This window comes from Manihot esculenta, chromosome 10 (genome assembly GCF_001659605.2).
Source record: "Manihot esculenta cultivar AM560-2 chromosome 10, M.esculenta_v8, whole genome shotgun sequence".
NCBI classification, from domain to species: domain Eukaryota; kingdom Viridiplantae; phylum Streptophyta; class Magnoliopsida; order Malpighiales; family Euphorbiaceae; genus Manihot; species Manihot esculenta.
Genome location: NC_035170.2, coordinates 813,398 through 825,688, shown reverse-complemented (window position 1 = coordinate 825,688; position 12,291 = coordinate 813,398). Strand labels below are relative to the sequence as shown.

Below are 12,291 nucleotides of genomic sequence, written 5' to 3'. Positions count from 1 at the left end.
TAATAAAAGCATAATTCTTTATTATATAATGAAAACACCATTTTACAAACAGAAACACATACATGCTTGACCAACTACGTCTCACTATAACAACAAAAGCAAGAACTTCCAAACCAATTCAACCTAAACAACACGCCCATAAGTTGCTTACATCTCTCTTCGTGTACAAGAGACAAGCGCAGCGTCTCTTTTATTCCACAGCTATATCATATAGTACTAACGCCTGCACCTGATCAGGAACAGAGAATACAGATTTTGACTTAAATTGCCAGAACCAAACCCGGCACTGATTTCCCGACCCGATTGGAGACTCTGCTCTCCCAAACGGACTGACAATGCACAGGCGTTGTCTCCGCCGATGAAGATAACGATGATGATGAAGACGGAGATGAATATTCAGAGGACTCAGATTGATCTTGGTTACCAAGACGAGTAACAGTAAGAGAAGTATTGAAGTACTCTCTAACTTGGGTAATTATCCCATCCGAAACGGTCCACGCGTGAATCCAAGAAACGGAGCGGCTAGAATCGCAGCCTTCAGCAATCACGATCGATCCAAAGGATCTGATGAATTCAGGGTTGAACTCAAAAGTACCAGTGGAGGTTTTCCCAACTTTTCTTGATGATGTGTCGGTACCAGTGAGAAGGCGCATCATAAACTGGTATGACGGCGGGCCATGGAACCACCACTCGAGGTCGGAGGCGAGGATCTGGTGCACCGTGTCCACGTCTCGAGATCTTAAGGCCTCATAGAGGGCAAGAACCACCTCTTGGTTCTTTCTTGAAGATTCTTCCAGAATTTCCTGTGAGTGAGCCAGCTCGAGAATGAGCTTTAGAGAGAGAATTGAAAGTTCTAGAGAGATAAAAGAAGAAAAAGAGAAATGGGGATTATGGAGAAGAAACTGATGAAGTATTGACTCTTCAGTGGAGAGGGAGGGGTTTATATAGAGCAGGAGTTGAAGGTGGGGGTTTTGATCGTCTGCTTCCTGGTTGATTCGGTGTTGAATGCTAAATGACGTGGCGCTGTGTATTTGGATTTGATATTCATTAGGAGACGTGTCAAGAAAAGAAGAGGGACACGAAGAAACTTAAAGACACGCCAGCGAATTTCTTTGACTGCCCTTTTGAAAAATGTTAACAATAAGAGTTTAAAGCCCTTTTTCGAAAATCGTGTTCATTAAAATTAAAATTGAAAACTTCTTTGGATATTTATATAGAATTTGTTATATAAGATTTTAGATATAAATATTTATATATATATATATATTAAGGTGGCGCCGATAGAATTTATACGAGAGGTGTTTTTTTATTATAAAAGTAAAATAGTTTAATAAGATAGAGATACTTGAAAAGTAAAATAGTTTAATAGGATAGAGATACTTGAAAATTTAAGTATTTAAATATAAATATTTAATTTTTTATAAAATTTATCGATATATTCTAAATTATTATTACTGTAATTATTTTTGAAATTGAGAGATTTAAATTTTAAATTCAAGCACAGTTAATTGTAAAAAAGAAAAAGAGAAAATGCAAACTGAGAAATTTTTTTTTGTGAAGATAAAATTAAAAATTATCCCATTTTATTCTTTATCTCATTTTTATTTTCCATTATCTCTCAAATTATAAAAAATTAAAAAAAGTTTGAATTTTTCCTTATTCCTCCCATGATGTGGTCCGCAATGACATAAAAAGCAAGGCAAGAGGGTCAGCTGCACACACAGTGCACATCAAGTTTGAAGGAGACCCACTCCCTTGGACTCTTACTAGACTTTTATTTTAGTAGTCCATGAAAAATATGAAATGGATAATTCTAATAATGAGGTGTAAGAATTCAGTAATCTAAATATTTTTAAGTTATTGAAAATCTAAATATGTCAAATTAAAATGTGAGAATACATTTAAAAAAAAAAATCTTAATATTGCATAAAGTGATGAGTTAAATTGATAAATGCAGACACTTTAGGGTGCAATTTTTTAACAAAAAAAAATCCAAAAAAGAGGTCCATAGGGAATGGCCAAGACAGAGAATTGAAGTTTGGTTTTGTCATTTACAATAGAAATTAGAGAGCACAATAATAGTGTGCCTACAATTTGTAAGATAAAGTTTGAGTTGCCAGGCTGGACATATCCAATTGCCACTAAATGCTTCTTTTCCACGTACGATCAAAATCAACGGCTATGATATCTTCTTTACTTATCCTCGTTCTTAAATTATTTATGACATGTAAAAGGACACTAAGGTTGAAACTTTCAAAGTGGGCCTGCTGTTTGTGTTTTCCGGCGGCTTGCCGCTGTGTTGTCAAGAGTGGCTGCTCTGTTTTGGATTCCAGGCGGTGTGCTGTGATGGATCGGTGTGCGGTGGGTCGGAGCTTGGCTTCTGTTTTTGAGCTGCTCCTTTCCTATTTGTAGTTTGATTTTGATTTGAGTTGGATTTTTTTTTATTTAATTTAAATTATATTTATTTATTTAAACCTTTGGCTTCGCATTATCTACCCTTATATTCTATGAGCTTTGAAAAATGAAATTTTTACATATATATATATAAAATATTTAATTTGATACCATTCGAATTTTACAATATTAATTTTTTTTATTTTAATATAATTTAATATAATTTTTTAATTCGATTTGAAATCTAAAAAATCATACACCATCGTGGTTAACATATTAATTAAATTTGATATTATGTTGATAAAATTGATCTATTTAATTCTACCCATAAAGCATATTTGTCTTATACCCGATAGATGGGAGAGAAAAAGAAACGTGGCTACATTTTGTATAACATGACTTCCTGAGAAAAACAATGAATTAACGACCTTTCAAGCGTGCATGGAGCCATGAGATCTTCCATTTGTCTTTCCTTCAATGGCCTTCATAGCCATTCTCAGATACCCCATCTTCGTAAACTTCAGTCTCTCATGTGTTTGATGATATAATCATTAGTGGTAAAAATATTATAATATATTTTTAAAGTAAAAAAATTAATTAATAAATTTTTTTATAATATGAGAATTAAATAATAATTTTTTTAAAAAAATTTAACGACACCTACCACGATGAATCATGCAACTAACCACACACTTTCTGTGGTTTATTATTAAATATAGTTACCAACAAACATGAAATTGTTATTCTAATAAACCAAAAGGGTTCTTGAATTGTCTCCGCCTTGAAAATCTTACGCCAAAAACCAAACGAATGAGAGAGTGACTTCAGCTTACAATTTAAAACTTGATGATGTTCACATTTTCCATATTTTTCTTTTTAGCTTTTGCAACAGACAAGTTCCTGGGCAAGTCAAATGAAATCTACAACTGTCTGAATTTTTTAAAAGTCATAGAGGCACTACAAGGAGTTCACTTTCGGCTGCGACGGAAGAGTGACTATGAAGCCACAATCATCCACTTCATGTATTAGTTTAAGCAGTTTACATTCTTTAATACTATATTTAAAGTATCTGAAAATTAAGCAATATTTAACCAAGCATTAATTATGAGCCACATAAATTCTCATTTTAGTTTTACCTATATTAATTTATATCTTCAGAAAATTACTATCACCATCATAAATTCAAAATAAAAAAATTTATAAATTAATTAAAATTAAGAGAGATAATTATAACTTGCTGATTAGAAATTTTTAAAACTATATGATTGATAGGCGAAAGATAATTCTATGTATTCTTTTTAGTAAGAAATAGAGGGCGGAGACTCGAACTTGAGGGAATTACAAATGACTTTTAGTTACCAGACCAAGTGAGATTAAGTTCCTATAGCCATTTCTTTTACCATTGGCTGTAGTATTTCTCCAGTACTAAAAATAGTGTCTACACCTTATCTCAATGCAAGAAAATTGATGTTTAAAAGTGTCCACTTATGATTATCACAGTAATGATGTAATGAAAGAACAGTGAAGTCTTTAGCTGATGGTATGACAAGACCTCATTGTTGCTTAGCGTTCTCCATTATGCATGCACCCACTGATAGAGGCTTCAAGTGTTGGTCCTGATAGCGACCCATGAGAGAAAATGATCTATCAATACCTAAATCAAACACAGCAACACCAAACTTTTTCAGGAATCTGCATTATAAGGGAAATCAATATCACCAACACTTAATGGCTCATATCATCCATCTCACAAAGTAGCTACTCCATTATTAAAAAGAAAAAATTTTAATCCCTTGTGCATATATGACTAATGCTGCGTGTGTTGTGCGTGGATGAGTGTACATGCACATATGAACATACTTGAAAGTAACTTACACGAATAGTGAAAGCTATGATGAAGAATAATATATTAAACGTATTAATAGATGTTACATAACATTTACAGATAATAAGATTTTTTGTTGTATAGAGTTCTATTTAGAGTAAAATAACTATATTTAAAATACAATAATTATCTTATCATTCCTCTCAAGTTGAACTATTTAGAGGAAATTATCTATGAGATCATGAAACCGTATTCATGTTAAGGGCTCGATAAGAATATCTGCAATATGATCTTTCATGCATATATAGCGAACTTGAATTTCATTGGTTGTAACTTTCTCACGAAAGAAATGAAGATCAATTTACATGTTTCATACAATTATGATAGGCTGAATTGACTGTAAGAGAGATAACTCCTAAATTATCACACGATAAAACTGGAATTATTGGTTTCACACCTAACTCACACAACAAATTATGAAGTTAAAGCACTTCAAACGTTGTATTTGTTACAACACAATATTATTTGTTACAACACAATATTATGTATATGTGGAAAATTAAGAGATTGTGTTTTGTTTTTTTTTGCCTCTGTGGAAAACTAAGAAACTGTTTTTTATTTTTTCGAACTCCAAGAAACAAGATTACAACTAAAGTAAATTGCAAAATCAGTAGTGGATTTTTGATCTTCCACACTTCAGGCCAATCCGTATCACTATAAGCCGAGATATAAAGATGGGCTTATCAGTTTGAGCAATAGTCCATAAGTAGAAGTTTCTTGCAAGTAATGAAAAACGTGGTCTTTAATTGGTTCTTTCATATACTATGCCACCTTGTTAACCGAATAAGAAATTTCGGTTCTTATAAAGGAGAGGTACTGAATGATAGGATAACTATTGTATTTTAAATATAGTTAGTTTACTGTAAATAGAACTCTATACGTAATGTAGTATGCTTCGTCAAAGTGTTTTTCTTATCTTAACCATGATCAATAGCACGATTACTCCATCTATTTCTTCTCCATCTGCTTTTTCTCCTACAGTTTAGTCTTCCATAATTACCTCACTCATCCGTTTCCTCTATTCCAAACGTTTCCAATCAAATTGATGTCAAATCCACCTCCACGAATTCTGTTATTTGGAAAACATAAATACTGCCGATTTTGCATGGATATAATCTTAAAAAACATATCGACAAATCCTATACTCCACCTCTTGCTTTGTTCACTGAATCCAGATCATATAATTTAGTTCGTGAGGATCAAATTGTTCTCAGTTGGTTACTTTCCTCTCTTTTCGAAAGTGCAATAAATAATCTAGCTGGAGTTTCGACAGCGTTGGATGTTTGGGTCAAGCTTGAATCAACTTATGCGGCTGGTTCGGCCACCCAAATTCGGCATCTCAAAAGTGTTGTGCATCATCTTGAAACAAGCAACGTACCATCTACTACTTTGCTGGTCTATTGTAATCAATCACGCAGCTCTTCCTCCTCTCGCACTCATAGAAAAGGTCATAAAGGAGGATGGTATTCGCGCGGAAGAAGATCGTATCAGTCTCCAAGTACTATATATATTAAACATATTATGTAACGACCCAGAAATCCGGACCGCTACCCGCGCTAGGATCCAGATCGACTTAAGGTCGCCGGGACCCGTAGCAAGCCTAACTTACATCCTGTATAGCTGGTATAATCCCATACATGATCAAACGTAAGCATAAACTTTAAAAACATAAAACTGTAAACTTTTTATTCAACCCGTTTGACCTGTGTATGCACTATGACTGAACTCATAGAACCCCTAGGGTCAGCATACCCTATGTCAAACTCGGTCCATCACATGAAACAACATAAAATAAAACTCATGTACAAAGGGATTATCCAACTCGGGCCAAGCACAATACTATAACTCTGAACATATAACATAAAGTCATATTACAATATAACTCTTTTACATCCTTACATAACTTTACATTACATCATGTCCACTACTATTCTATTACATAAACATGACCATGGACGTAACCTGCTGATCTCCTAACTATCTCTGACCCTGCAAACCTGGGGTTAGGGGAGAGGGGTGAGCTAAAAAGCCCAGTGAGCAGAAACCATAAAAGAAAACAGTTCATTTTAACGTATGCTATCATGGAATGCGTCACATCACAAATATATCACCTCAAGGATGAATCTGTCACCAATAGCCCTCTACATATCAATCTCGTACCATAACAAGTCAACAATACTCTATGCCAGGGGCGATACGGTCACGCCTGGACTTCATATGCTCTATGCCAGGGGCGATACGGCCACACCTGGACTTCTCATGCTCTATGCCAGGGGCGATACGGCCACACCTGGACTTCTCATCTCATCTCATATCGTACATGCCATATCATATCATACCATATCATGTCATAACATACTGAGGGCTAGAGGATCATCCAGTATCCATCCACATCATTATCATCGTATTATGCAATGCATCATATTCGTGAATTCTAATGCAAACAACCTATTGCATAACATGGTATTCATGATGCATGAACATGTTTGAACATGCTGAAAACATTTGATTTAAAACATAAGGGTTAGTTCCACTTACCTTTGGCTAGCTCTGGACAAACTCTGAAGCAGCTAACACTGCTAGATACCTCGGTTCCTCGGGTCCGATCCTACACAGGTGGACTCCAGTGAGGTGCCAAACATACTCTAAACAACTCATAAACAACTCCCCAAAAACCCCCTAAAGCATCACTTAAACATGCATAGAAAACTCTCAAGAAAAGGCTGGACAGGGTACTTTCGGCGGCACCTTCGGCGGCCGAAAGTCCCAGACAGAGACGAAAGTCAGGCAGGTTCGGCGGCACCTTCGGCGGCCGAACTCTCTCTCCAGAGACGAAAGTCAGGCACTTTCGGCGGCCGAACATTACTTTCGGCGGCCGAACATTACTTTCGGCGGCCGAAAGTCTGCTTTCAAGCCAAAACCCAACTTTCGGGGGCAAGGTTAGGCGGCCAATCCCTGCATCCTCAGGCAGGTTCGGCGGCCGAACCTGAGTTCATCCAGAACTCAGCTTTTGTGCATTTCAAGCCTCCCAAACCTTCCAAACACCCCAAAACAAGCATCCAACCTCTCAAACACATGCATACATCCTTAACCATGCACAAGGGAGCTCAAATAAGCTTAAACTCCCAAAAACAACATCTAAAGCATACATAGATAGTTTATGACCCACATAGGCCAAAACCATCAAAACAAACCAAACCTCACATACTCTCTCCCAATCATGCATACTCTCTCCCATATGTTCAAGGGGCTTGAAAACTAACTTAAACCCCAACACAAACATCACATGAACATACATTATCAAACATTGGGCATAAAACCCACATAAATCCTAACATGCATATCTACCCATACTCAATCATCAAACCTCTTCAAACTTGCTTAAAACTTCTTTAAAATATAAAGGAAAGCATAGATCTACACTTACCTCTTGAAGATCGAGGGTTGGTGCGACCCAAAGCTTGAGATGTGGAGAACCCAAACTCTTAAAGTCTCCAAACTCTCCAAACCTCGATCCAAGCTTTAAAACTCTTCAAAACAACCATATAGCTTATAAAACGTGAAGGATTTGAAGAAAAAGCAAGAAAACGACTAGAGGAGGACATGAACACACCTGAGCTCGAGAATGGGGAGAAAACTCGCCCATTTTCGGTCTGAGGGGCTTTTATAGGTGGCCAGCCAAACCTCCTTCGGCGGCCTAACATGCATGCAAAACACCCCCATGTTCGGCGGCCGAACTTGAGGTTCGGCGGCCGAACCTGGTTTGTTCAAACATAGCTTTCGGAGGCCAAAAGCACTCCCAAAACCAACTCATGTTCTGCGGCCGAACTTCACTTTCGGCGGCCGAACCTGGCAAAAACCTCCTTAGTCTTTTCTTTTCAAAACTCAAATCTTTTTCATTTAAAACCATGAAATCAGTAAAAATCATTTTAGAAATCACATTTTACCCCTCTAGAAGACTCTGGCATCATCAAAATTCCATATTCCAATGGAGATTCCGCCGGAAGGTAGGGATTCCGATGCCGGAATCTAGCCGGGTATTACATTCTTCCCCCCTTTAAGAACATTCGTCCTCGAATGTTCAAACAAACAAACAGGCAACTCTAACATACATCAACAAGCAAGCAAAACCTAAAAACCTCTCTTCTAAAAGAGAGACACGGTCATTGCTGGAGTATAAACTCTCGGCCTCCCTGGTGCACTTTTCATCTTAAGGTGATTCTAAGGGGCTTTCACCATCGGGATTTCCTTGTTTCCACACTTTCTGACTTGTGTGTCTGCGGTCCGTACTAGCTGCTCAACATAGGTGAGATCCTCTATGATCTCCACCTCTGGTTCTTTCCAGAACCTCACTCGGACCCGACACGAACTCATATACCGTGGAAACATGGAAAAACGGATCTTCCTTTGAAGTGGGTAAATCTAACTCGTGGGATACATTCCCAAATCCTTTGCAGGATTTCAAAGAGTCCAATGTATCTGAGAGCTAATTTACCTTTCTGCCCATAACGAATCACCCTCTCTTTAGGAGACACCTCCAGCAAACCTCAACTTCCTCGAGAACCTCAACACGCTTCCGCCGTGCACACTGACAAAACTCTTCTTCTCTTCTGAAACTCTACATGCCTCTTGCGGACGACTTCATAACTCTTCTGCTGACTCACAGCAGTTCTGATTCTTCTCATCTTCTGACTATGCAGCTCTTACTCTTTTTCTCTGCCTCTGATTCTCCTCTCTTGACTCAAGATGTATTGCAAACTCTTTCGATCTGTAAGGATCTATCCTCATACCTTATACAGGTACCGCCTCCACATCTTGAGTGCAAAGATTACCATCGCCATCTCTAGATCATGTGTAGGATGATTCAACTCATGCTTCTTCAGCTACCTAGAAGCATAAGCAATCATCCTATCACTTTACATAACACACAACCTAGTCCCACACGGGACGCATCACAGGACACTGCGAAACCTCCATCACTGGCAGACAGAGCCACCACTGGTGCTGACATCAACATTTCCTTTGGCTTTTCAAAGCCCTCTTCACTCTGAGTAGACCACACACCCTCTGGTTCTTCTTGATCCATCTGGCCATAGGAGCGGCAACTCTAGAGAAGTTCTAAATGAACCTCTAGTAGGTAACCTGCCCAACCCAAAAGCTCTTGATCTCAGTCACTACAAGGGGCCTGGGCTAGTTAGCTACAACTTCAACTTTCTCAGGTCTACTTCACTTTTCTTTCTCCGACACACATGACCCAAGAAGGATATGCTCCTTGACCAGAACTCACATTGGAGAACTAGGCATCCAAGCCATATTCCCTCAAGATCTGCAATCCTGATTTCAGATGATGGGCATACTCTTCTGCATTTCTGGAATTTGCCGAGATACCGTCAATGAAGACAATAACGGAGTGATCCAGAAACCAACTAAAACTCTGCTTATGAGGTCCATGAATGATGTAGGGGCGTTCATTAACCCGAACGACATTCCTAGGAACTCATAGTGCCCATATCTGGTTCTAAACACTGCTCTCTGTACGTCTTCTTCCTTGATCTTAACTGATGGTACCTGGACTTCAGATCTATCTTGGAAAGGCAACCAGCTCCTGCTAGCTGATTTCAACTAGATCGTCGATCCACGGTAACAACTACCTGATCTGGGTAGTGACTTTGTTCAACGACTTGTAGTCGATACAAAGTCCTAGGGATCCATCCTTCATCCTCATAACAACACTGGAACACCCCAAGGTGAAGTGCTCAGTTAGATGGGAACCCTTGTCTACCAACTCTTACAACTGATCCTTATCACTCCTTTAACTCTGTTGATACCATCCTGTGGGGAGGGATAGAGATTGGTCCAATTCCATGCATTACTTCTATTTTAAACTCTATCTCCCTGACAGGTGGTAGTCCTGGGAACTCATCTGGGGAAACATCTAAACTCTCTAACAATGGGCACTGAGGCGAGCTCCCTGACCTGACTGCTATACTCTCTCTGAAGAGCTAGAACTCCTGACAACTTTTCCTGAACAACCTACGAGCCTATAGGGTTGATACCGAACCTCTAGGTATCCCTATTCTGTCCCTATGGGATTATACCAGCTATACAGGATGTAAGTTAGGCTTGCTACGGGTCCCGGCGACCTTAAGTCGATCTGGATCCTAGCGCCGGTAGCGGTCCGGATTTCTGGGTCGTTACATATTAACAGAGGTCATATAATCTTTATAGATGATAAAATAACCTTTACAAATGATAAGATTTCTACTTGTACGAGTTCTATTTAAATTAAACTGACTATATTTAAAATATAATAGTTATCCTATCAAACGGTTATCTAATAATGGCCTTGTTTTGAAGTAATAATTATTCTAGTAGCTCTTAGTTAGAAGTTAAAAGAGTTAGCTTTCTATGAACTATTTAATTACTTTCCAATGGTATTATTGCCGAACATGGTGAATATATGATAAATAGTTATGGCTACACATATGCAAAAGTGCGTCTTTTACTAAATCAGTGAAGGCATTACTATTTCTTATGATAGTGCATCTCCATATCCGCAAGCATCAAAGTAGATGAACATTGGATTATGAGATCATAAAAGACAAATGAACACTGCAATGTGAATAAAATCAGGTTGATCATCAAAGAAATAAAAAATCAACAGAGTTTATTTTATGAAATCACACATGACCAATGTTGCGTGTGTTGTGCATGGATAGTGCACATACATAGATGAACATAATTGAGTGGCTGACGCGAAATGTTCCCTCTGTTCGGCAACATAAGTTGTTCCGATAACTATTAGTTTTTTTTTTTTTTTTTTTGTTAAAAGTTGGGGGAGCTAACTTGTTACGAACCATTATTTAATCGCTCTAGATAGTGTCTTGACGAAAGTCAGAATATTTACTACTATTTTAAAAGTTATTGCTGAGCAAAGTCAATATACACATTTAACCTTGCGTCTCTTGTTAAACCAGTCAAGTCATTACTATTTCTTCTGATAGTGCATCTCAAGAACTGCAAGCAGCAAAGCAGATGAACATTAGATTACGAAATCATAGAAAGACATATGAATACTGCAGTCTGAATAAAAGAAGGCTGATCATCTAAGAAATAAAATTCAACAGAGAGATTATTTTGGGTGAAAGGTTTTTATTTGATTTAGGTGTTAGGATTCATCTCACTTGAGAAATAAAATCTTGTGACTGACTGATCTTCCAAATAAACCAGAAATATCAGATCAATAACTCCAAGGTTTGAGCTAAACAAGATTATAGCAGAAGCAGAATCAGAATGATTGATCCTCAGTTGGCAGACCACCAGATCCAAATCACAACTGGTTTGATTAGAAGCTTAGCACTTTGTCATGGTTCAGTATTTTTTTTTTTCCTAAAAGAAAAGAAAAAAAATAAAAAAAGAATCAGGTACACCAAAAAGTCCAAAAACATTGATTCCAAGAATCTGAATTCAGACATACTCGCATAATCCAAGCTTTGGAGTCAGATAAAGCTACAACATATATCAAAATCTATCTTTTGTCCCCACCTTCACACGCACATATAGCACACATGCACAGAAACATTTTCATTTTGAAGTTGACAGAAATCAATTGGAGCACAACCTGGCATCCTGCATTCATGCGCTACTTCTATGGAACATGCCTCTCTTAATGTCTTCGCTTTCGTAACCAAGCATGCAATAGTTAACATTAACTTAATTGAAGGTCTAAACTGCAGACCTATTTTTTTCACCATACCTTCATTTGCAAGTTGGCACATACTGATAGCAAACCAATCAAAAACCTAACAATAAAAATACTCTAGCATAAATAATTTTCAAACAATTACAAACAAAGCGAAAATAAATAAATATAAACAGATTATAAAGGTGAAAAACTACTGTCAAACTAGGTGCACAGGTCTCATAGTCATCTTTGATCTTACATAGCATATCTACTGCTTTTCAGACCAAACAGATTGCTACCAGAAAATAATGCACCTCAGAATAAAGTA

General features: G+C 37.5%; 1 protein-coding gene across 1 annotated transcript; it reads right to left on the bottom strand.

Moving 5' to 3' along the window:
• On the bottom strand, nt 1–940 carry LOC110624152 (wound-induced protein 1). The gene has a single exon (XM_021769273.2). The coding sequence runs from the start codon at nt 654–656 to the stop codon at nt 261–263; it is 396 nt and encodes a 131-aa protein (XP_021624965.1). The 5' UTR covers nt 657–940; the 3' UTR covers nt 1–260.
• Nucleotides 941–12,291: the final 11,351 nt, after the last annotated feature.